This window comes from Prionailurus bengalensis, chromosome E4 (assembly GCF_016509475.1).
Source record: "Prionailurus bengalensis isolate Pbe53 chromosome E4, Fcat_Pben_1.1_paternal_pri, whole genome shotgun sequence".
NCBI classification, from domain to species: domain Eukaryota; kingdom Metazoa; phylum Chordata; class Mammalia; order Carnivora; family Felidae; genus Prionailurus; species Prionailurus bengalensis.
The window spans coordinates 20,832,587-20,858,904 of NC_057360.1; the positions used below are offsets into that span (position 1 = coordinate 20,832,587).

Consider the following 26,318-nt stretch of genomic DNA (forward strand, 5'->3'; position numbering starts at 1 on the left):
TCTTCCTCCTCTGGAATACCAATTATGCGGAGATTATTTCTCTTTAGTGCATCACTTAGTTCTCTAATTTTCCCCTCATACTCCTGGATTTTTTTATCTCTCTTTTTCTCAGCTTCTTCTTTTTCCATAATTTTATCTTCTAGTTCACCTATTCTCTCCTCTGCCTCTTCAGTCCGAGCCGTAGTTGTCTCCATTTTATTTTGCAGCTCATTGATACCATTTTTTAGCTCCTCCTGGCTGTTCCTTAGTCCCTTGATGTCTGTAGCAAGAGATTCTCTGCTGTCCCTTATACTGTTTTCAAGCCCAGTGATTAATTTTATGACTATTATTCTAAATTCACTTTCTGTTATATTGTTTAAATCATTTTTGATGAGTTTGTTAGCTGTTGTTATTTCCTGGACGTTTTTCTGAGGGGAATTCTTCCGTTTAGTCATTTTGGATTGTCCCTGGAGTGGTGCGGGACTGTGGGGCACTTCCCCTGTGCTGTCCTGAATAACTTGCGTTGGTGGGCGGGCCGCAGTCAGACCTGATGTCTGCCCCCAGCCCAACGTTGGGGCCACAGTCAGACTGGTGTGTGCCTTCTCTTCCCCTCTCCTAGGGGCGGGATTCACTGTGGGGTGGCATGGGCCATCTGGGCTACTTGCACACCGCCAGGCTTGTGGTGCTGGGGATCTGGCGTATTAGCTGGGGTGGATCGGCAAGGTGCACGGGGGCGGGAGGAGCAAGCTCAGCTCGCTTTTCCTTCGGAGATCTGCTTCGGGAGGGGCCCTGCGCCACCAGGAGGGAGCCCGACCTGCCAGAAGGATGGATCTGCAGAAGCACAGCGTTGGGTGTTTGTGCAGTGCAAGCAAGTTCCCTGGCAGGAACCGGTTCCCTTTGGGATTTTGGCTGGGGGATGGGCGAGGGAGACGGCGCTGGCGAGCGCTTTTGTTCCCCACCAAGCTGAGCTCTGTCATCTGGGGCTCAACAACTCTCCCTCCCGTTGTCCTCCAGCCCTCCCGTTCTCCAAGCAGAGCTGTTAGCTTATAACCTTCCAGATGTCAAGTCCCGCTTGCTGTTGGAACACACTTGTCCGGCCCCTCCGCTTTTGCCAGCCAGATTCGGGGGCTCTGCTTGGCCGGCGGGCCGCCCCTCCGCCCCGGCTCCCTCCCGCCAGTCCGTGGAGCACGCACCGCCTCGCCGCCCTTCCTACCCTCTTCCGTGGGCCTCTCGCCTGTGCTTGGCTCCAGAGACAACGTTCTGCTAATCCTCTGGCGGTTTTCTGGGTTATTTAGGCAGGTGTAGGTGGAATCTAAGTGATTAGCAGGACGTGCGGTGACCCCAGCGTCCTCCTATGCCGCCATCTTCCCAGCTGTGCCTAGATCACTTTTAATATAAATAAAGATTGCTCAGCATAGTATTTGAAATTTATCATTTGTAATCCTTCCAAATATTTGGTTTCATTCAAAACTGAAAGAAATGACTTCTTTGTATTTAAGGTCTTTGTTCATTTTTAAACAGTTGGTATATTTTTACATTTCCCCAACTTGAGAAAAGTGGTTTTATTCATGAATTCAACTATTTATAAAAACTCCATTGTATATAAATTCATAAGACATGGTTTTTATCCTCATAGAGTTTATAATTTAGAAGAAAAAATAAAAGAAGTCCTCATTTTGTTTTATATCTCAGACAGTATGTTCCACATAATTATGAGTCTGGTTAAAGTCCTCCACAATTCATTTACTTGTGTGAGCATGGCAGGAAAACACAGGTCAGATCTCTTTCTTTTCCTATCTTGTTCTTTTCACATATCTTTTATGAGTGTCTGCCTGTTTCTTTCCCTAACATTACTTTCTCTCTCACATATTTTCTGGCTCTTTTTTTCCTTTTCTTTTGCATGATACCTTGTCTTCTTTCTGTCTCATGCAGAGAGCGGTATGTACAAATGCTTGACCAAATTGCCCGGCAGATGATTGACTTCTACAAAGACATGGTAACTCAGCGAATAATGGACCAGCGCATTTTGGAAGAATTGTACAATTTTAAGAATGTTACTGAAGAACTGACCAGGTAATATCTGTGATTATCTTAAACACAAAACACAGGCCAAAGCCATGCCTTTAAAGAGAATAAAAAACGGGGAAAGTAGAACGGTTAAAAGTGAGGACTCTTTTTTTTTCTTTTGTGGGGTTTAGGAAGAGAACGGAGAGGACTGGATGTAGATGTAGAGACATGGGTTACAAAGGTCAACACAAAACTAGGGCTGTGCGTGTGTTTGATAGGGAAAAGACTCCTGTTCTCCTTCCAGGCCTGAGATGTTGAGATCTTAATCATGTTTACAGACAGTGCCATGATTACAGATGATAAGGTTTAAATCCCAAAGAGGAGGATAGGCATTAAGTAGCAGTCAAGGTTAGTGATCATCTAAGCTTGTGTCAAGATGATTAGTGGCAAGAATGAAAAAGATAAAATAGGCATATCAGAAGGTAGAACGGAGCAGCCTGGTGGCCTGGCCTGTTAGCATCTGCCTTCTCTCCATTCTGGAGGATCTCCCACATCATCTTTCTGCCCTTTCTAGCCAACCTGATTCCATTGCCAAACCTGCCCGAATTCCATCCAAATGTATGCTAGATTTCTTGATTTGGTTTCTAAGGGGTGAAAACTAGGGAGAGATGTACCCATAACTGAGAAGATTCCTGAGTATACAAATCCGATTTCCTGGAACTCTTCAACTATGAATGTAAACTTTCTTTGCTTTATTTCAGGGAGCTGTGTCTGGTTCGGGCACATGATATGAAATTAACAAAGGAAGCAGAGAAGGCCCACAGGGATTTGGCACAAGCTCTCTTAGATGCTGAAAAGAATGCTAAGTGAGTTACCAAATGTTAACCATTATGTCATCAGGCCTCACAGCTTATTTGAAGGAACAAAATTTTATAGAAACATTTGAAGTTTTTTATTACATCAGTGCCGGGAGGGATTAATATATGTAAGGAACTTTTATATATATTAACCCCTCCAGGCACCACTTAATACACATCTTGTAAATGTCTTCCTGTGTGAGTTTTCCGGGGCGTATCCCTAGAAGTGGAATTGCTAGGTCACAGGCTACGCACAGCCTTGTCTTGCTAAATGTTGCCAAATGCCGTATAAAGTAGTCGTGCCAGTGCACCTTCCTGTCGGTGTAGGAGATTTTCCTTTTGTCCATATTTTTTTTCAGTCTGATGAGTATGAATAAGTGTCTGGTTTTTGTTTTGTTTGCCACTGATTTTCCTAAGTAGTAGTGTGAGTCCTGTTCTTTTTTTTAGGTTTAAATGAATCTACTACCATCTTCGTGTTTTTTTTTTTTTTAATTTTTTTTTTCAACGTTTTTTATTTATTTTTGGGACAGAGAGAGACAGAGCATGAACGGGGGAGGGGCAGAGAGAGAGGGAGACACAGAATCAGAAACAGGCTCCAGGCTCCGAGCCATCAGCCCAGAGCCTGACGCGGGGCTCAAACTCACAGACCGCGAGATCGTGACCTGGCTGAAGTCGGACGCTTAACCGACTGCGCCACCCAGGCGCCCCGACCATCTTAGTGTTTTATCCTATTTCTGGGGTTAGCAAACTTTTTCCGTGAAGGGTCAGATGGCGAGATACGGTTTCTGATGCAGCTATGCAGTCCACTCTGCCTTTGTAATGTGCACCACCATGGTGACAAGGCAGGCAAGGACGATGCCAGGACATGGCTGTGTTCCAATAAAACCGTTTACTGACACTGAAATTTGAATGAAAATAAAACATTTTCACGTGTCACGAAATACTGTTTTTCTATTGCTTCTTTAACCATTAAACGTATAAAAAGTAAAATAGGTAAAAAATTAAAAATCTGGAATTCTTTGCTTATGTTCTATGCAAAACACAAGCAGTGAGCTGTCTTTAACCCACAGGCTCTAGTTTGTTGAACCTGATAATTATCATTATCAAATGATAATTTGACTGCGTTTTTAGTTTTTCTTATTTAACCGATTAAAAAGTAATATTATTATACTATCATAGAAGCAGTATTGTGCCCTGTAAGTAAAGTAGAAAATATAAGCAAGCAAAAATGAATAAAAATATTATAGTTTCACCACCTATAGATTACCGATATACATATCTTAGTATATATTCTTTTTTTCTATGTACATATGCACACATGCATTGTTTTAAACCAAAATTGTACTGCATATACTGTTCTACAGCCTGTTTTTGTTTTTTGTTTTTTTTTTTAGTCAACAGTCTACCTATTTCAGTAAAGTTTCACTTCTTCAATTACCCAGATAATGTTCAAATTTTCCCAGTGTTCCCCAAAAGGTATTTTACATTGGATTGTCCAAATCATTATCCAACCTAGGGCCACACATTGTATCTTGTTTTATATTCCTTTTAATCCAGCATAGTCTTCTGCTTTTTATGTGTGTGTGTGTGTGTGTATTGAAGAGTGACTGGCATGTCAGCAAAAACACGAATGTACACAAAATCTATATTCAAAGGTATATTCTTTCTTTTATTCTATTTTATTCCTTACTAGACTGAGAAGGATACCTTGATCATCTTTTTAGTGTTGATTTATTTATTTTGAGAGAGAGAGAGAGAGAGGACATGAGCATGAGTGGGGGAGGGGCAGAAAGAAGGAGAGAGAGAATCTCAAGCAGGCTCTGTGCTCTTAGCACAGAGCCTGAAGTGGGGCTCAATCTCACAAACTGTGAGATCATGACCTGAGCCGAAATCAGGAGTCAGACGCTTAACCCACTGAGCCACCCAGGTGGCCCACCTTGACCAGTTTTTGCTCACTGAATATACTACTGTTTTCTGTAGCTGATTCACCCTTCTTGTCTTAGTAGATAACTGTTCTATACTTTGTCTTCTATCCTCATTTGTCTAATAGTATCTCACCATCCTCTTTCTGAGCTGGTGAACTTGCTTTCTAAAAACTAAAAGCAAGCAAGCAAACAATCAAAAAAGTAGACGCAAACAGAAGAGAACTCAAGCTCTCACCCCTACATCTACCCACGCCCTGCAGCTGTGCTCATACATTCTATCTTCCCAGCTTTTCCTGTGGATGAACTGTCTCTTCCCAAGGCAAGTCTTTCCACTTGTGTACTGTTACATCCCCACATACCTACTTGAGATATTTTCAGCAAATATTCCCTCTTTCTTCTCTATCTTTAGTGTTTCCCTCTCTTCCCGATTAGTCCTATTAGTATACAAATATGCTATAATTAACACCCATCTCAAAAACAACAACCAAAAGGCAAAAAGACTCCCATATCTTAAGATGGCACACGTATCCCCTTCTAGCTATGGCCCTGTTACCCTGCCCACTCCCGTCCTCCCCCCACCCCCCTGCCATTATAGTAATCTTCTTTAAAAAATTGTCATACTCAATATGTCCACTCCTGGTCCTCCCCTTTGTCACTTGTGAACCCACTCCAATCAGGCTTTCACTCCCCCAACCCCACCAAAATGCACTTGTCAAAGTGACCAGTGACTTTCATGTTGTTGAGTCTGAAGGCTGCTTCTCAATTCTCATTTAACCTGACTTAACAGCAGCATTTGTCACAACTGACCAGCTGCTCTTACTTAAAACAGTGTCTTTCAGTAGGTTACACTCTCCTAGTTTTCCTCTGCTTTACTATCTGCTCCTTCTTACTGATACCCCTTGCAGGTTCCTTTTCATCTCACCAATTTCCAACTGGCAAAGTGCTTGTTCCTTATTCTGTGGATCTTTTCTGTGTCCATATTTGCTTCCTAAATTACTCTCTTCATTTTCCTCGCTTCCAACGCCATCACCTGTATATACTCAGCTCACAAATATGTATCTGCAGCTTCACCCTTCTTTGCAAATCTGCACCCCTAGTTTCATTCTTTCTCCTCCTTGAATTCCAGACTTACGTATTCAACAGACTTAACACTCTGCTTAGATGCCTTATGTCCCCAACGTGTTCTTTCCCCCAAACCGACTCCTTCCACATTCTTTTCTCATTTCAGTTAATGGCAACTCCATCCTTCCAGTTTCTGGGGCCAAAATGCTTGGAGTCGTTCTCTGTCCCTTTCTTTTTCTCACATCTCACACCTCTCTAGCGGCAGATCCTATCTCCTTTCATGATCTGTGCTGACCCCTGACCTCTTTCGTTTGTGCCGTCTGTATGCCTTGCCTGGGGTGTTGCGGGGACCTCTGAATCTCCTTTTTACATCTGCTGTAGTAAGCCCACCACTGTGGGCCTTTCTCCACATTCCAGCCAGTACTGTTGTCAAAAACCAACTTCTGTGTTCTGTATTCGAAATATAACTCGAAGACAAAGTTTGGGGATAAAGAGGACTGAGTTTTATTACTTTAAGGCAAAGGAAGTTAGAGCAGGCTACTGCCTTCAAAACTGTAGACCTGCCCGGGATAAAAGGCTGATCTGGGTGGTTTCACTAGGAATCTGGTACGTGCTGCCAGCCACGTTCCTCGTGCCTTCAAGGTGATCTCATGACTAGTGCTGGTGCGGGCCATCTGAGACTTGTGACTAAGTATCAGCGTCGATACCAAGTTCTTGGAACAAAGGATTCTACAGAAAAATAAGCGAAGGGAAAGAGAAGGCTTCAAGAATGAGGAAGAGAAAATTTTGTTCAGCTTGAAGTCAAACCTTGCCGAAGCATTAGTGCGTCCATCTGAATTTCCATCCATCTTTACATTTCTATGTGGTGTCAGTATTATCTATTAAAATTTGACTCAAATAGAATAATGTCATTTCTCTGCTCGAAATTCTGCAGTGGCTCCCCATCTTACAGTAAAAGGCCACATTTTAAAAACATGGCTTACAAGACTCATCCAACCAGAATTTCTCTGACTTCTCCTACTTTATTTCAGACATGTTGCCTTTGTGCTGTTCTTGAACATACCAGACAAACTTCCCCCTTGGGTCCTGGAACTCTGTTTCCCAGAGAGCTCCCTAGCTTCCTCCTTCCTTCCTTCAGACCTTGTCCCCCCCCCCCCCCATTTAAAACTGAGAGCATTTTGTGCTCTCAGTCCCCTCTCCCTGATTTATTTTTATCTATTGCACTATCACTACTTAATATCTTTTCCTTTTTTCTTTATTATCTTTTCCAAATAAACTTTGTAAGGGCAAAGATTTTGTTTTTGTTTTATTTTGTTTAGTTTTGAACAGCACCTGGCATTTTGTAGGCGCTAAACAGATGTTTGTTGAGTGAATTTAAAAAATAAGCTAGAACTTCCTTTGTGCTAATGTTCATTATAGGAGCAAAACATCTAAAACCAGAGAGAAAGGGAAGGAGAAGGATAAAGAAATCTCATTTTCTTTAAAAATTGATGGTTCTGGGGCGTCTGGGTGGCTCAGTCGGTTGGGCAGTCAACTTCGGCTCAGGTCGTGATCTCACGGTCCGTGGGTTTGAGCCCCGCATCGGGCTCTGGGCTGATGGCTCAGAGCCTGGAGGCTGCTTCCAATTCTGTGTCTCCCTCTCTCTCTGACCCTCCCCCCATTCATGCTCTGTCTCTCTCTGTCTCAAAAATAAGTAAACGTTAAAAAAAATTAAAAAAAAAATTGATGGTTCTGAAGTGGGACTTTTTTTTTGTGGTTAGAAATTTTTAGTAATACTTTTTTAAAAATAATAACCATTTTATTGAAAATTAGGAAAAACAAACACATAAATAAGGAAATAAGTATCCATAATTTGTTCTCTGAGTTAAATCACTATTAATATTTTGATATATTTTCTTTTTTCTATTTCTATGTATTTTTTATATAAATGAGATCAAAATGGGTATATAATTTTATCATTTGGGTTTCTCATGTTACAACATGAAAAGTTTTCCCACGTACCAAAGTATTAAGAACAGGATCTTTAATTAGCTATATCATATTTTCATCACAGAGCCATTTATTTGGCCAATCCCTTGTTGTTGGACATTGAGGTTATTTCTGAATTTTTTTCTTTTGCTATTTTAAACAAGGGTCATTAGTTACCTTTTCAAAATCAGTGTCTAACTTTCAGACAGTAACGTGCATAAATCTTAAGGGGATATGACTTATTGAATCTTCATATATATATTCCCCTGTGTGACACCTAGGGTGATTAATTTTTCTTACTTACTTTGAACAAGTGAAAGTCTCCAAACAGAGAGGGCTTTCAAGAACTGATGCTGGTAGTTCCCGGCTTTCATCAAAATTAGAAGAATTCTATGTCATTGGCCTTTAATTCTTGTAGCAAAGTTAATATCCCATAGCAGGTAGTGTCTCAAATGGCTTGTGAAATGCTATCCCTTTACAACTTCTGTGTTTGCATTTAATCTCACAAGTGCTTTTAATTCCAATTTAATTGTAAACTTCAGTGTAAGTTTGGAAGGAAAAGTTATGTTCTGGTAAACATGAAGAAAAAATAGTTAAGAAAAAGGTACTTAACCTGAATATACTTAATCTTTTGGTTGGTTGGTACAGAATTTCTTTAAACCGTATATTAATTATATATAATTTAAAAGTATAGCGGCTCATAATTACTGGGCTTTGTGTTTAAAAATTTTTTTTTAATGTTTATTTATTTTTGAGAGACAGAGACAGAGAGCAAGCAGTGGAGGGGCAGAGAGAGGGGGAGACACAGAATCTGAAGCAGGCTCCAGCCTCTGAGCTGCCAGCACAGAGCCCATGGTGGGGCTCTAATCCACGAGCCGTGAGATCATGACCTGAGCCAAAGTCGGATGCTTAACCAACTGAACCACCCAGGCACCCCTGGGCTTTGTGTTTTTAATGAAGAAGCCTGATTCAGGGTGCCTGGGTGGCTCAGTCAGTTAAGCATCAGACTATTGATGTCGACTCAGGTACTGATATCATGGTCGTCATAGCAAGCCCTGTGTCAAATTGGGCTCTGAGCTGTGCGTGGAGACTGCTTAAGATTCTCTCTCCCTATGCTCCTCCCCCATTTGCATGCATGTGTGCATGTACACGTGGTCTCTCTCTCTCAAAAAAAGAATTCTAATTCTATTCTGTATCCTGAGTTTTTAAATGAGATATAGTGTTGTTATTCTGTTGGAATACCATGTTGTGAAAATTCTAGCAAATAAACAACATGAAGAAAAGTGTTTAGAGCAGGTAAAAGTATGTTGAATTTTTTACTTTAAGACTTTTATAAGCTTTATAAGTGAAATGTGACTATTTTTTCTTCTATTTCACTGTATATTAGTGTTATTAACGTATCCAGCAATTAGACCATAATTACTTTATGATGAGTTTCAAAGGAACAAATTGTCTATTTTAGAACAAAGTTGTTCATTTTATTAAAAAATTTTTTTTAAGTTTATTCATTTATTTTGAGAGAGAGACAGCATGCATGGGAGAGGGACAGAGAAAGAGGGAGAGAGACTCCCAAGGAGGCTCCTCACTGTCAGCACAGAGCCCGACCGACATGGGGCTCGAACTCACAAACCATGAGATTGTGACCTGAGCTGAAATCAAGAGTCAGGTGCTTAACCGACTGATCTACCCACATGCCCCCAAAGTTGTTTTTTTTTTTAATGTCCACCATCATAACAATTATTCAATAAATGTGAATTCTCAAAAACAAAGTCTGTATATATTTTTTAATTTTTTTAGGATTGTAGAAGAATACCATGACTTATACACATTGCAAAGAGGAAGGATGGAGTGTGATATTAAACAGTTAATGTCAGAAAGAGATGTCTGGAGCTCAGCCACATATGAATTGGCCCTAAAGGTTGGTTCATCTGGAATCATAACTCAGACTTCTTTTTTGCTGGATCAGTTTTGCTTTACCATTTTTTTTTTTTTTTTGCTTTACCATTTTTAATAATCTAGACAAAATTTTAAAAATGAAGATGTGTATTTAATTTATGAATAATGTGGCTATGATTGATGGGCCTTGAGAAAGGAAAGTTACATTTTTTTCTTTTGTTTCTTCTCTATTGAGTACCTGGCTATTGCCCAGTTAAGGGCTCTTTTTCTCACCAGAATCTAAGAAGTATAAGGAAGAGCACTTTTTCTATTGTTTGTGAGCATGTTAAAATTTTCAACTTCTGCTTATACTAATTATAAACTAGGAAGTGTTATTTATATTTTTTCGCACAGTGTAACCATATTAGGATTATATCACTTTGGTTCTATTACCTTGGCATCTAAGATGACAAATGAATTGAAATATGGCAGTCTCTAGGTCATTACTGTAATACTTTAGGCAAGTACTAAACATCTGGGACTTGTGTTTACTAAGTATTAACCAGAAATTATGACCCTCAACATATTCACACTTTTGTCTCATTTTCCTCTGGAGTGGTCAGACCTCATCTAGTATACAATGTTTCATCCTGTTGCAGAATTTTTAAATGACATGTCAAGAAGAAACAATCATGACAGTAAATATATAAGAATATATAAATCAGGGAGCTAGGCATGTTCAGTAGGAATAAAGAAGACAAGTGAGTTTCTTCACTCTAGTAGTATTTAAACAATAGAGAACTGACCCCTTGTAGTGGCTTCTGTGGAAAAATACCTTGAATTGGTGGAGGCTTTGTGTTAGCTCATCCCTAAAGCCCCTCCCAACAGGAAATGACAGCTAGAATGTCACCTTCCTGAAAATAACGACTTTGTCTCTTTTGTTTGTGTCTGGATGCACAGTGTCTAGAAACAGTCACTCACTGAATGACTGTATAATTGGTTCCATATACCAGTGGTTCTCAAAGTATGGTCCAAGGACACCCTGCGCCCCTCCCCGCCTCACCAGGGATCCCTGAGACCCTTCTGTGAGGTGAAAACTAGTTTCTTCGTTATACTAAGAAGTTATTTGCCTTTTTCAGTCTCCTTTGCACACAAGTTACATTGGCTTTACAATGGGATGTTGCAACCAACTGAATGCAGAAGCAAATATGAAAATCCAGCTCTATTAAGGCAGACATTAAAGAGATTTGTAAAAAAGTAAAACAATGATGTTCCTTTTGTTATTTTTTTTGTTTTAGAAAATATAGTTATTTTTTCATAAAAATACTATTTATGTTAACATACAATGGATTTATTGTTATGTTTAAGTGAATTAACAAATACATATTTTATTTAAAAAATTTTTTTTAATTTTATTTTTAACTCATTTTATTTTTTATTTTTTTAAATTTACATCCAAATTAGTTAGCATATAGTGCAACAATGATTTCAGGAGTAGATTCCTTAATGTCCCTTACCCCTTATCCATTTAGCCCATGCCCCCTCCCACAGCCCCTCCAGTAACACTCAGTTTGTTCTCCATATTTAAGAGTCTCTTCTGTTTTGTCCCCCTCCCTGTTTTTATATTATTTTTGTTTCCCTTCCCTTATGTTCATCTGTTTTGTCTCTTAAAGTCCTCATGTGAGTGAAGTCATGTGATTTTTGTCTTTCTCTGACTAATTTTACTTCGCATAATACATTCCAGTTCCATCCACATAGTTGCAAATGGCAAGATTTCATTCTTTTTGATTGCCGAGGAATACTCCATTGTGTGTGTGTGTGTGTGTGTGTGTGTGTGTGTGTGTGTGTGTGTGTATACACCACATCTTCTTTATCCATTCATCCATCGATGGACATTTGGGCTCTTTCCATACTTTGGCTATTGTTGATAGTGCTGCTGTAAACATGGGGGTGCACGTGTCCCTTTGAAATAGCACACCTGTATCCTTTGGATAAATGCCTAGTAGTGCAGTTACTGGGTTGTAGTTCTATTTTTAATTTTTTGAGGAACCTCCATACTGTTTTCCAGAGTGGCTGCACCAGCTTGCATTCCAAACAAATACATATTTTAAATAAGTTCAGTTTGTTTGTTTTTTTAATTTTTTTTTTCAACGTTTATTTATTTTTGGGACAGAGAGAGAAAGAGCATGAACGGGGGAGGGGCAGAGAGAGAGGGAGACACAGAATCGAAAACAGGCTCCAGGCTCCGAGCCATCAGCCCAGAGCCTGACGCGGGGCTCGAACTCACGGACCGCGAGATCGTGACCTGGCTGAAGTTGGACGCTTAACCGACTGCACCACCCAGGCGCCCCAATAAGTTCAGTTTTAATTTCCAAAATGGTAAATAGCAAATAGCTATAATGCATATGAACAAAAGCTCTTTGGAATCTTCGCTAATTTGTGAGAGCATTGCTTGGGAGTCTGTGCTATATGTTATCCTTCAGTTTGGTTCCAGTTCAGTAGTTTTAGAAAACACAAATTTATGATTCAAATTAGCTCATGACTTAAATAACAAATTGTGATGGAGTTAATGATTCAATGGAAAATTGATACGTGAAATTGGTTTGGGTTTAATAAATCACAGTGGTTTATTAATATCTTAGGTTCCTCATTTCAATACTTTTTTCAAATAGGTAATTGAAAGAAATAGAGTTGTGTTGGCTAAAAGACTTTACCTCAATGAAAAAGGCTGGAATAAATATGCTAAGCATTTCATCATACTGCTGTCAGCCAAGGTAAAGATCAGTTCGCTTAAGTTATGGGAAAAGAGACTCCGGCCTTTGAGGGTTGAAACTGTAAGACGTGTTTGCTAAGTTTATAGGTTACATTTTAAATATAGTTTTGTATTTGTGCTTTATTGTGGGTGGGATGAAAAAATCTAAGGAAATGTAAACAAATGCTTTTTATATAATTGTCTTATATCCTAATTAAAGCACTTTAAGCAATTTAAGTTAATAATACTGAAAATGTTATTTATAGACTTATTCTATTAGTGTCTAAGCTAAAAGTAAAATGTAGGTAGCTGTGCATTTTTTGCAATTTTATGTGAAAATTCATAGAGCACATTTGGTCGAAAAGGAGAGAAGTGGCATTTAGTGTGTTCTGGGGTCTTACCATTTACACTTGTCATTTAATTTAATTCTTTTTTTTAAATTTTCAAAGTTTATTTCTTTATTTTTGAGAGACAGAAAGAGAGACAGACAGACAGGCAGAGAAAGGGAGTGCATGCGAGCAGGGGAGGGACAGAGAGAGAGGGAGAGAGAATCCCAAGCAGGTTCTACACTGTCAACAAGGAGCCTGATGTGGGGCTTGATCTCATGAACTGTGAGATCATGATCTGAGCCAAAATCAAGAGTCAGACCCACTTAACCCACTGAACCACCCAGGTGCCCTTTATAGTAGGGTCTTTATTTTTTGGATAAGAAAAATTAACCCCAAATAAATGAAATAGTATCCCTCAAGGTTACATAGCCAATAACTGGCTAGGATTCACATTTGGTTTTGTTTGGCTTTGAAATTCCTGTTCTTTCCAATGTACCACACTACTTCCCATGAAAGTAGGGAAATTGGGCTCTTGTCCCTAATATTTTATGTACCATGGAAAATCTACCAGCAAAGGCACTATGTGATGTTACTGATGATATTTTGAAGGAGAACTATCTTCTCAATTTTGATCCATTTTCTATGGATATCTCTAGTATTACAATATCAATATACTAATTAACATTATTAGCATATGCTAATAAGTATTGTGTGAATAAGTGAATAAGTGGTTTCATTTTATGCGTATTATCTAGGACACTGCAGACCTTGCACTGTTGCAGAAATTGACACAGAAATGGAGAAACTTAATGAATAAATTTAAAAACGAAGTGGAACAAAATGAAGAATCTATAAGGGAGAGATTGCAAATTGTTAAGGATGGCCTTACCAAATGGCAGCAGTTTTTCAGAAATAATAGGTGGGTTACAAGAATCTTTTTTTTTAAAGGGTTTTGTTTTGTGGGTTTGTTTTATTTTAGAGAGAAAGAGGGTGAGAAAGGGGGGGCGGGGAGAGAGAGAGAGAGAGAATGAATCTTAAGCAGGCTCTACCCTGAACGTGGAGCCCAGTGAGGGGCTTGATCCCATGACTCCAGGATCATGACCTGAGCCAAAATCAAGAGTTGGATGCTCAATTGACTGAACCACCCAGTTGCCCTGGGTCTACAAGACTCTTGGTTTTGATTATATTGTGTCATGTCTGGTAACTCAGTCCAGTTCTTTCTTTCTCTCTGGTTCTCTTTTACCATGTAATAACTCTAACATTGATTTTGGTGGGGTAACTAGCAGCCTTTCCAAGGGTGCAGTCCTGCTAGGAGCTTGAGTGGTTTTGTGGTTTCTGGTGCTAACAATCTCTATAGTCCATCCTGACCTCTCTACCCAACTGCTGCCTCTATTTCAGTTCAGCTTGTTTCCTTTTCTTTCCTACCCTCTTCTTCCCTCCCCTCCCCTCCTCTCCTTCCCCTCCCTATCCTCCCCTCCCCTCCCCTCCCCTCCCCTCCCCTCCCCTCCCCTCCCCTCTCCTCTCCTTTCCTCTCCTTTCCTCTCCTCTCCTCTCCCCTCGTCACCTCACTTCCCCTCCCCTCCCCTCCTCTCCTTCCCCTCCCTCTCCTCCCCTCCCCTCCCCTCCCCTCCCCTCTCCTCTCCTCTCCTCTCCTCTCCTCTCCCCTCTCCCCTCTCCCCTCTCCCCTCTCCCCTCTCCCCTCTCCCCTCTCCCCTCGTCACCTCATTTCCCCTCCCCTCACCTCCTCTCTCCTCCCCTTCCTTCCCCTCCCCTCCCTCTCCTCTCGTTTCCTTTTCTCTCATGTCCACATATGTCATTATTATTGGCAAACCTGAATATCTAGATCCATCTGCATGTGCAGAGAAATAGAACCAGTGGGTGGCAGTTATAAGGCAATTGATTTTGATTGGTGTTATACTTTATAACAATTAGAGAAATCTGACAATGGCCGCCTATAAAGTAGTTAAGTCAAGGTGAGGTGATGAAATCACAGCTAAAGTTAGTGGGAATCTGGACTTTGAATCTAGTCTTGACTCAATGATTTCTAAGGTTTTTTAAAACTTTAAGATGCTTGGTTTGTTGAGGAAACACATTTAGGAACTGGTTCCATTTCAGATTGAGGACAATGGTATCGGTTTTTCAGATCCTCTAAGGTTTTCCGGTTACTAGATTTTTTGGAAGTTCTGGAAGCTGAAGCTGGTACATATCCAAGCTGGTGACTACTGCCATTTCCTGTTTTTGCTGTTTGTTGACTCTTAGCTGGTTAGGGGAGCACGGAGAGCAGGGTTCACTTTTCCCTTTCTCTTCAAGAACTTCTTTCTCAAGAGCTTTTGCCTTGTGAGACTTCAGAGATATTGAAAGAAACTCTTTCTTGCCAGAAGTTGGGACTCCTGAACTAATGTTGAGTCTTAATTATTCATTAGGCTTCCTATTCATTACATATTGTTTTGGCTGCTGTATTTAACAGGAATTATTCTTATGATGATCTAATTTTGGGTGTCAGAGACCCAGACACTGCCCTGTCAGTACTCTTATGGCCTCTGACCTTATAACTTGATTGCTCAGGTCTGATTGGAGCCTGAATTTATGTTTATACTTATATTTACATTTGCAAATTTAAAGATGAATGCCTGTAAGGAAAGGGGCTAACCCTGGAAGGCATGCTTGGAAATCATTCAAGAGAAACATAATGTTATTATGCAGTATACAGATTCGTGATTTTCTTTTTTTTTTTTTTAAATGTTTTTATTTATTTTTGAGACAGAGAGAGACAGAGCATGAGCAGGGGAGGGGCAGAGAGAGAGGGAGACACAGAATCTGAAGCAGGCTCCAGGCTCTGAGCTGTCAGCACAGAGCCTGACGCAGGGCTCGAACTCACGGACTGTGAGATCATGACCTGAGCTGAAGTCGGACGCTCAACCGACTGAGCCACCCAGGCGCCCCAGATTCATGATTTTCTTTGTTTATATACTGTTCTGAGACCCTGCTCTTATTCTTTTTCCTTCTTCCAGTGAAAAAGACGTTTTATCTCCTGATAAAGAAAATATATTTGAATCAGTTATTCCAGATTTCAAGCAGTGGCAAAAGGTAAGACATTCTAATGAACTGTTTGGTAATCAAAGTGCTGTTTGTAAATTGCCACTTTTCACCAATGAATGAGTCACATCTCATCCTTTAAGAATGCCATATGGCATTTTACGAAAGACAGAAAATAGCAAGACTCCAGGGACTTTTAAAAATACGCTTAAGTATTTATTTTCAGTTCTATTTTAGATTTGGGGGCCAAATAAAGTTAGGCTGCCAGAAAAAATTGGGAAAAGATACTTGGGTGGCAGTGAGGGTCATTCTGATTCTCTCTTCTAATCATCAGATAGAAGTAACATCTGTACCTCTCCCGTACCTGGCTTTTGTCTCAAGAACAACTTGGACTTTTAAAATTCAGAACATCTTTTTAAAAAATTGGGGTATGATATAGACATACCGTAAAATATACCAGTTTAGTGATTTTTAAGTGTGCACTTCAGTGGCATTAAGTGTACTTATTGTTTGTTGTGCACCCGTCACCACCGTCCATGTCCAGACTTGATTCATCTTCCTGAACTGAAACTTTACCCAATAAACACCAAGCCTCCTCTATTTCCTTCTCTGTAGCCACTGGCAACCACCATTGTGCTTTCCGTCTCTATATTTTTGACTACTCTGGGCACTGGAATTACAGTATCTGTCCCTTTGTGACTTATTTCCTTTAGCATAATGTCCTTAAGGTTCATCTGTCTGGTAGCATGTGTCAGAATTTCCTTCCTTTTATAGGCTAATACTCCACTGCATGTATATACTACACTTTGTTTATTAATAACATAGATACATACATACATTTATTTATTTATTTATTTATTTATTTATTTATTTATTTATTTTAGGTTTATTTATTTTGACAGCAAGATAGAGCATGAGCACGGTAGGGGTGGAGAGAGAGAATCCCAAGTAGGCTTCAAGCCATCAACACAGAGCCTGACACGGGGCTTGAACTCACAAACTGTGAGAATGTGACCTGAGCCAAAATCAAGAGTCAGTTGCTCAACCTACTGAAGCACTGGGGCCCCAATACCATCTTTTTAAAAGAGTTTGAGCTTTGAAAATAGATTTCATTAATCAAACTACTGTTATGTCCTAGCAGTCTGACAAAGGAAAATATATAAGATACTGAAATCCTCCAAAGTGAATGTGAGACTTATGGCCTGAAGAAGTCTCATCCAGATCCCAGGAAGCCGTTTTCTTGTCTTATGGAATGACTTGAGCAGAATATTCTCAAAATTGAGGATGTTTTTTGTCCTATTTATCATATAGCTAGCTTAGTGACTTCACTGTTTATCTGGCAATTTTGACATTGAATAGGTAAGATTGAAAAAAAATCATGCTGCTTTATTTAGTAGGAATAATAATTCTCATTCATTAAGCACTTTGTCAGGCTGAAGGTACTTTCCATACATTATCACACGTACCAAGGGATACAGGTTTTATAATCCCTGTGCCAGATGCGGAAGTGAAATTTAGAGATGTTAAGTAATTTACTGAAGTTGTCTATAAATGGTAACTGGCAGAGTCAGACCAGTCCAGGTCTCTCTAGCTCCCAAATCCTTGCCCTTAATTGCTCTGCTACATTGCTTCTTTACCTCTTTTTGAAGCCTGGGTGATTTGTTTGCATTTTCTGAGTCACAAATATGTAAATTGCACTTTTATAGGCTTTGGACTTGGGGTTAGACAAATAGAACGCAACAGATACATTCTAGCAACTTTCCCAGTCTAATGGGGATCACGTAAACAGGTATATTATATCCTCACCAAAGCACATAGTAATTAAACATGCTCAGCTCCCTGGTCCTTCTTTGCCTGTCATTCGTTTTTACTCAAATAGGACTTAATTATTTTCATTTTGGTAAGCTATGGGTTATCTTATGGGATGTTATAATTAATTTAAATTCACTTAATTTTGAAAATGAAGCTATGTCATATGAAAAAATGGTATGAACAGATAGTAATAGGATATATAACTCCAAAATAATTGGTAGATACTGGGAATTAAAGATCTGGGTAGACTTTGATGAAATCATTAGGGAATAATAGTCTAATTTCCTTACCCTCTCTCATTCTCTAGATGCTGAATGAAGATAAAGAAAAGTTTACTGGAGATTGTCTGGTGTCAAAATATGATTCTCTCAAGATTATTAAACATTTACAGGAAAACTGGACAGATATTGGGTATGGGATATTTGGTCGCCATAAAAATATGGAGGGGGAGCTGCCACCAGAGCAACAGCACATGAAGGAAATTGTGAAAACCATTGGAAGACTCTACAAAGAATTTGAAATAAGAATAAATGGGGATAATGGTAAGAAAAAAACAATGATACAATGCTTGACATTATGACATTATAAAACATTTTGATAGTAATTATTATTTGTATTACAATTACTATTTAAAAATCTAAATAATAGTGATTATATTTATAATACAACTAATATTTAAAATCAAAATAATACATACACATGGTTTTAAAAATTAAGCAAAAGAAAGCACTGAGCACTGCTTTATTGAGATGTAATTCATATGCAATGCAACTCCCTGTTTAAAGTATACAATTCAGTGATTTTTACTACATTCACAGATATGAGCCACCATTACCACAGTCAATTATAGAATATTTTTCTCAAAAGAAACCCTGTACCCTTTAGCTCTTGCTCTTTTGTCCTCCCATCCCTGATTTTCTGTGTCTGTGGATTTCTCTATTCTGGACTGTCGTATGAATGGGATCATATAGTACGTGATGTTTTGTAACTGACTTCTTTCATTTAGTGTAATGTTTTAAAGGTTTACCTATGTTTTAGCATGTGTCAGTACTCTATTCATTTTTATAATGAATACATTCCATTGTATGTGTATATCACATTTTGTATATCATTTCTTTTTTATATATAGTTTCTTTTTTTAATGTTTATTTTTGAGAGAGAGAGCGTACACACAAGTTGGGGAGGAGCAGACAGAGGGGGACAGGGGATCTGAAGCAAGCTCTGCATTGATAGCAGAGATCCTGATGTGGGGCTTGAACTCACAAACCACAAGATCATGACCTGAGCTGAAGTTGGACACTTAACCAACTGAGCCACCCAGGTGCCCCTTGTGTATCATTTCATACACTGATGGACATTTGGGTTGTTTCTACTTTTTGGCTATTATGAATAATGCTGATAAAAAATTTTGTTTACACATTTCTGTGTGGAAATAGTTTTCATTTCTCTTAGGTATATATCTAGGAGTAAAGTTGTTGGTCAACTAGTAACTCTATCTTTAAGTTTTTGAGAACTGCCACACTGTTTTCAAAGACGCTGGATCGTTTTATATGCCCATCCCCAGTATATGAGGGTTCTGGTTTCTCCACATCCTTGCCATCGTTATCTGACTTTTGGATTCCAGCCATACTAGTGAGTGTGTAATAGTATCTCATTGTGGTTTTGAGTTAGGTTTTTCTGATGATTACTGACGTTGGTATTTTTTATTTTTTTTATTAAAAAAAATTTTTTTTTTCAATGTTTATTTATTTTTGGGACAGAGAGAGACAGAGCATGAACAGGGGAGGGGCAGAGAGAGAGGGAGACACAGAATCAGAAACAGGCTCCAGGCTCTGAGCCATCAGCCCAGAGCCTGACGCGGGGCTTGAACTCACAGACCGCGAGATCGTGACCTGGCTGAAGTCGGACGCTTAACCGACTGCGCCACCCAGGCGCCCCTGACGTTGGTATTTTTTAAAGCTTATTAAACATTTATGTTTCTTCTTTGGAGAACTGTCTATTCAGACAGATCCTTTGTCCATGTTTTAATTGGGTTATTTGTTTTTCTGTTATTGAGTTGTAAGAGTTCTTTATAGGTACAAAGGCTTTTTCAGATATATGGATTGTAAGTATTTTCTATGATTCTATGGGATGTTTTTTTCATTTTTTTGACGGTGTCCTTTGCAGTGCAAAAATTTTAAATTTTGATGAAGTTCAATTTATCTTTTTTTCTTTTTTTTTTTTTTTGTTTGTGCTTCCAGTGCCATGTCTGTGAATCCTCTTCCAAATTTAAAGTCATGAAGTTTATCCTTATGCATTCTAAGAGTTTTACGACTTTTGCTCTTATGTTATGGTATTTGACCATTTCGAGTAATTTTTGTATATTGTGTGAGGTAAAGGTCTAACTTCATTCTCTTGCGTGTGAATATCTAATTATCCCACTACCATTTTTTAGAAATGTATTTCCCACATTTAAAGGCCTTGACACCCTTGTCAAAAATTAGTTGATGGTAGTGGTTTATTTCTGGACTCCCAATTCTTTTCCATTGATGTATATGTCTGTCATTGTGTCAGTATCAAACTATCTTAATTACTCTTGCTTTGTAGTAAGTTTTAAAATTGATAAGTGCGAGGAGTCCTACTTTATGTGTTTCATGATTGTTTTGGCCATTTTTTTTAAATTTTTTTTTTCAACGTTTATTTATTTTTTGGGACAGAGAGAGACAGAGCATGAACGGGGGAGGGGCAGAGAGAGAGGGAGACACAGAATCGGAAACAGGCTCCAGGCTCTGAGCCATCAGCCCAGAGCCCGACGCGGGGCTCGAACTCACGGACCGCGAGATCGTGACCTGGCTGAAGTCGGACGCTTAACTGACTGCGCCACCCAGGCGCCCCTGTTTTGGCCATTTTGAGTCACTTCCAATTCCATCTGAATTTTAGAAACAGCTTATTAATTTCTATAAGGAGAGGATATGGTTGGATTCTGATAGGGATTTTATTACATCTATGGATCCGTTTGGGCAGGTTTGACATTTTAACAATGTGAAATCTTCCAATCCATGAACATGGGATGTTTTTCCAATTATTTGGATCTTTAGTTTCTTTTAACAGTGTTTTCTACAATTCTGAGAATGTTTTGCACTTCCTCTTCTCCTCCCCCTCCTCCTCCTCCTCCTCCTCTTCTTTCTCCTCTTCCTCTTCCTCCTCCTCCTCCTCCTCCTTCTTCTTCTTCTTCTTTCTTCTTTCTTCTTTCTTCTTTTTTTAGGAGTGGTCAAAAGAACAGATATTAACTTATTTATTTTATGTTTTTGTTTTGTTTCCAGGAATAGAATTTAGTGCTTCATCACTTACATATAACACCCAGTGCTCATCGCAACAAGTGTTTTCCTCAATGCCTCTCATCCCTTTAGCCCTTCCTCCCCCTCCACCCAACACCCCACTAGCAACCTTCAGTTTGTTCTCTGTATTTAAGAGTCTCTTATGGTTTGTCTCCCTGTCTGTTTTTTTTTTTTTTCAACGTTTATTTATTTTTGGGACAGAGACAGAGCATGAACGGGGGAGGGGCAGAGAGAGAGGGAGACACAGAATCGGAAACAGGCTCCAGGCTCTGAACCATCAGCCCAGAGCCTGACGCGGGGCTCGAACTCACAGACCGCGAGATCGTGACCTGGCTGAAGTCGGACGCTTAACCGACTGCGCCACCCAGGCCCCCCTGTTTTTTTTTTTTTTTTTATTAATGTTTATTTATTTTTGAGACAGAGAGAGACAGAGCATGAATGGGGGAGGGGCAGAGAGAGAGGGAGACACAGAATCCGAAACAGGCTCCAGGCTCTGAGCTGTCAGCACGGAGCCCGATGCGGGGCTCGAACTCCCAGACTGTGAGATCATGACCTGAGCCGAAGTTGGACGCTCAACCGACTGAGCCACCCAGGCGCCCCTCTCTCTCTGTTTTTTATATTATTTTTGCTTACCTTCCCTTATGTTCATCTGTTTTTGTATCTTAAATTCCATATATGAGTGAAATAATAAAAGATTTATCTTTTTCTGAGTGGCTTATTTCACTTAGCCTAATACATTCTAGTTCCATCCATTATATTACAATATAATTTATTATTTATTGGCATTTTATAATTTAGTATTAAAATGGCAGACTTATGACTACTTTTAAAAGTTATTACTTTTCTCACTTTTCTAGGTATCTCTAAAATTCTTTCAAGTTTGATTAGTTCTCTTGAATTCTGTTCTTTCAAGATTGAAAGTGTCCTGGAGTTTCCTGAAATGCATCTTAAAGAATACGAGGAACTTAATGAAAAAATTAATGAAATAATATCTCAGTTGGATGCCTCATTAAACATTGTTGGTACCATCCCTCCGTATATAGACACGGATTCTGGCTCGTAAGTTCCCATAGCTTTCTACTGGACAGAAGGGAATCCCCACTTCTCCACTGCATTTTCCCAGTACCTAGCCTCAGCGACAAGCAAGGGGTGGGGGTGGGGGTCTGAGGAGAAACCTTGGATGTCCTTTTCCTTCCAGGAAAAAAGCCCTCAACTGGGAACTGGAAGATGAGGGAGCTCTGTGTCCATAACTCCAGCAGTCTGGAGTGGAGTGTCTGCCTCACTGAGCACCGAGGGGAAAGAGAGAGAAGAGTCTTGTTCCAAATACCGTAGACTCTCCTTGCCTTTCTTATTGAATTTTCACAGATTGTCTTGACCACATGTTTCTGCGGTTGCTGTTTGTTCCAGAGGCTTTCAGTCGTTTGGTTTTGTTGTGTTTTTCTAACAGTTCTCACCCAGATTCACTAAGGAGTGGATCAGCTTTGCTCCTCACACTGTCATGTTGGAAACTGATCTCTTGAGAATTTTAAAATTCATTTTTCTCACTTTGTGATCTCACTGCCTAGAAGTGAATGTAAAGGGTAGGAGTGTGAGTTTCTACAGTAGAGAGTTAGCACTGAAGGTAAGATCTACATTGTCCCAAGAGCATCATGCCAGTTGCTACCTGCATGGAGTTAGGAAGGCGATGACAATGAATAAGCCATTATACCAGGTGATTTAAGGTTTTGGTTCACCTTTCCTGAATTCTCAAACAATTGGCAACACCTGAGTTTACTAGGTCCGGTGAAATAAAACCCCTTCTTTTAGCTGATAGTTTAACTTTTATACTCTATGTGAGTCACTTATCTTTATTTTGTTTGACTTTTCCTTCAGGGTGCTTCAAGCACAAATATTTAACATGATTCAACAATGGCTTTTGAAGATAGGCAATGAGATTAACAATGGTAACATTGAACTTCAGCACCAGGTATGTACTTTTAGGGGTTTGTGAAAGTATATTTTGCCTTGGCTGGGAGTTTTCTTAAAAGGAAAACTAGGTCATAACTATCCAATTGGAGCAGGAGGTTGGGAGGGCAAAATGGGAACTTATGTGATGTAATTACTCAAATGATTTGTATGGATATTTATTTTTAAATTTTATTTTACTTTATTTTTCTTCTTGAGAGAGTGTGCAGGGGAGAGAGAGAGACAGAAACAGAGAAAGAGATAGAGACAGAGAATCTTAAGCAGGTTTCATGCTGAGTATGGATCCCACAACCATGGGATCATGACCTGAGCTGAAGTCAAGAGTCCCAACGCTTAACCAACTGAGCCATCCAGGCGCCCCTGATTCTAATTTTAAATTCAGCTATGAACCTAAATTCAGCATGCCCTAGATTCTACCATTTAATCTCTACAATACAACTTTGAAATGAAGATAATAATGTTTCTGTTTATTAGGGATAGTTCAAGGATCAATTAATATTTTATGTAAGCAAAAATTAGTTATTTGAATGAGGGTATAAATCCAGGCCATTGATATAGGAAAGAACAGTTAGGAATTTATTTACTTTGAGAAGCAGCAGGGGTATAGCTTGTGAATGTGGGGGGAAATATCTTTAACTTGTGAAATCACAAGTCAGGAAGAGTTGCCCTTTTCCTGATGTGTTAATTAAGTTATAAAAACACATTCATCAACATTCCTTTAGGTCATTAACAACCTTTCCTTCCGAGGTGGGAAGCTTGGGTTTTAGTACCAGCGAGGCTCCCAAGTTTGATTTTTATTTGTCCATTTAACAACATTTATTAAGCACTTAATTCTCTGTCAAGTACTATGTGTGGTTTTGAGGGATAAAATGATGGCCCATGTCTTAAAGAGACACATAGGCTAATTGAGGTGACAGATGTGCGAACAATTCTAATAGACGTGTACAGAACAGTATAGAAACATGGGGAAAGGATCAAGTTAAAGCCAGTGGAAGTTAAAAAGACTTCTCAGAGTAGGTCATGTGTAAGCCTGGAAGAATACTTAGGGACTCATCAAACAGAGAATGGGGATAGGGCATTTGAAGGGTATGGCATGTTTGACATTTGCATTTCATGATGTTTTCTACATTTTATGTCTGGGACCGAGCCTCAGCAAACACCATAATGCAGAACTTCCAAAACTTGACTGGTTCCCACTGCTGCCTGTGCCTCAGTGTTCTCGCACTCCTAAACCAAAAGAAACCCCTCACGGTTCAGTTTATTAAGTAGATAGTTTCGAACAACTTACAAATATTTGTGTCCTAATAACTTAGTAACTTTGGAAAAGCAATACGTGTTAAAATAGTTAAACAAGGAGGCCATTATACTGGCGTAGCTCTGGTCCCTTTGGTAGCCTCTGTAAACAAACCAAAGCCAGAGTCAGTACACTTGAATCTAAGAAAACAAAACTCAAGGACTGATCATAAACAGGCAACTAGATTTTCTTGAATATGAAAAAATGGAACTCAGGAACATCTGTCACAAGAGCCAACTAACTAAATTTCCCAAATAAGGCAACATTTGAGTTACAGTCAATTAAATAATTGCATTGCTTTGCTTCAGTGTCTTCTCTATAAAAATATTTTTCCTGGCCCCTGCCTGCAGAATGCCCCTGACCATTTTTTGGTTTTGACACGGCCTGATTCTAATTGCTTGCTCAAATAAGCTTTGCAAAATTTAATGTTTTAGTTTAACTTTTTAGATATACATATGTTGAAAGAAAAAGAAACCCTTTTATTCTCATTTAATCAACATTATTTACTAATACAATGTATGCACTTAACTACTGGACAACTTCTCTAACCTTGAAACCTGATGGGACGGTGCCACCCTCATTTCTTGTTGAACCTCGATTTTCCCAAAGTACTTTTTTTTTTTAAACCACACAACCACCAATAAAACCAGCTTTGCCAAGGAAAGATGTCATCAAAAGTGATAGAGTGCATCCAGTGTTGAAACTGTGAACTATGTCAAGTTCATGCTGTGCTGATAGGTGTCACACATCACTGTTATTTCCCTCAAGAATTTAAAACCCCACGACAGGGGCGCCTGGGTGGCGCAGTCGGTTAAGCGTCCGACTTCAGCCAGGTCACGATCTCGCGGTCCGTGAGTTCGAGCCCCGCATCAGGCTCTGGGCTGATGGCTCAGAGCCTGGAGCCTGTTTCCGATACTGTGTCTCCCTCTCTCTCTGCCCCTCCCCCGTTCATGCTCTGTCTCTCTCTGTCCCAAAAATAAATAAACGCTGAAAAAAAAAAATTAAAAAAAAAAAAAAAACCCCACGACATCCTTGAGAATTTACTTTAGAGCTCTGCAATGTCTTAGTGCACAATTGGGGAACTGCAGCTTTAATGGGTTAATACCTTTGACCAAACTAAAGAGGAAGAGGGTAGTTTAATGTAGTATAATGAGCAAAAGAAAACAAGGTTATCCTAGCTGAGTAGTGATGATTTGATTTCATTAAGAATGGTAGTGTTCATATGTGGATCTTGAGAAACTTAGCAGAAGACCATGGGGGAAGGAAGGGGGAAAAATAGTTACAAACACATAGGGAGGGAGGCAAACCGTAAGAGACTCTTAAATACAGAGATCAAACTGAGGGTGGATGGGGGGGTCGAGGAGAATGGGTGATGGGCATTGAGGAAGGCACTTGTTGGGATGAGCACTGGGTGTTGTATGTAAGTGGTGAACCATGGGAATCTACCCCCAAAACCAAGAGCACACTTTACATACTGTGTGTTAGCCAATTTGACAATAAATTATGTTAAAAAAAAAAAAAAAAGAATGATAGTGTTGTTGGAGCACCTGGGTGACTCAGTCATTTGAACTTCCGGGAAATTCTTGATTTCCCCTCAGGTCATGATCTCAAGGTCATGAGATCGAGCGCCCTGTTTTGGTCTCTGTGCTGCGTGTGGCGGCTATTTCGGATTCTCTCTCTGTTCCTCTCCCTCTGTCCCTACCCCCCTCAAAAAAAAAAAAATGGTAGTGTTGTTGCAAGTTAGACACAGGTATGCTTCCTATTTTTAAATTTGGTATGGTTTTTACTGTTTGATTTATTTAAAATAAGTCATTTATATTATAATCATGTTTTAACAGATGGATGAGTTACATATATCTATGATCCAGTGGATGGTAAGCTTGCTGATTTTAATGGTGCCTGACTTTACTGACCAAGACACTCTCCCAAAGTTGGAAAAGGAAAGTGCTGAGAAACATGATGTAAGAGTTGCAAAGTTAGAGCTGGACGCAATCGCACTGGCCAGAAAGTTGTCGCAATACTCAAGCTATTTGAACAGGTGAAACTATCTGATTATTTTATTATTGTCCTTTTGAAGATTAAATGTGACATAAAGCAGAGGAGATAAGGGCGGTGAGGTAGCAGCAATCAGGGATTGTTT

General features: G+C 39.5%; 1 protein-coding gene across 1 annotated transcript in view; it reads left to right on the forward strand.

Annotated features, from left to right (window-relative positions):
• The window catches only part of AXDND1 (axonemal dynein light chain domain containing 1), an 86,908-nt gene that overhangs the window by 39,134 nt on the left and 21,456 nt on the right, over positions 1 to 26,318 (forward strand). The window contains exons 10-19 of the mRNA XM_043567650.1: positions 1,912 to 2,052; positions 2,748 to 2,852; positions 9,596 to 9,716; positions 12,346 to 12,447; positions 13,510 to 13,673; positions 15,766 to 15,841; positions 17,910 to 18,144; positions 21,777 to 21,978; positions 22,792 to 22,885; positions 26,017 to 26,216. Of these exons, the coding sequence (XP_043423585.1) occupies positions 1,912 to 2,052; positions 2,748 to 2,852; positions 9,596 to 9,716; positions 12,346 to 12,447; positions 13,510 to 13,673; positions 15,766 to 15,841; positions 17,910 to 18,144; positions 21,777 to 21,978; positions 22,792 to 22,885; positions 26,017 to 26,216 (1,440 nt within the window). The remainder of the gene's footprint in view (positions 1 to 1,911; positions 2,053 to 2,747; positions 2,853 to 9,595; positions 9,717 to 12,345; positions 12,448 to 13,509; positions 13,674 to 15,765; positions 15,842 to 17,909; positions 18,145 to 21,776; positions 21,979 to 22,791; positions 22,886 to 26,016; positions 26,217 to 26,318) is intronic.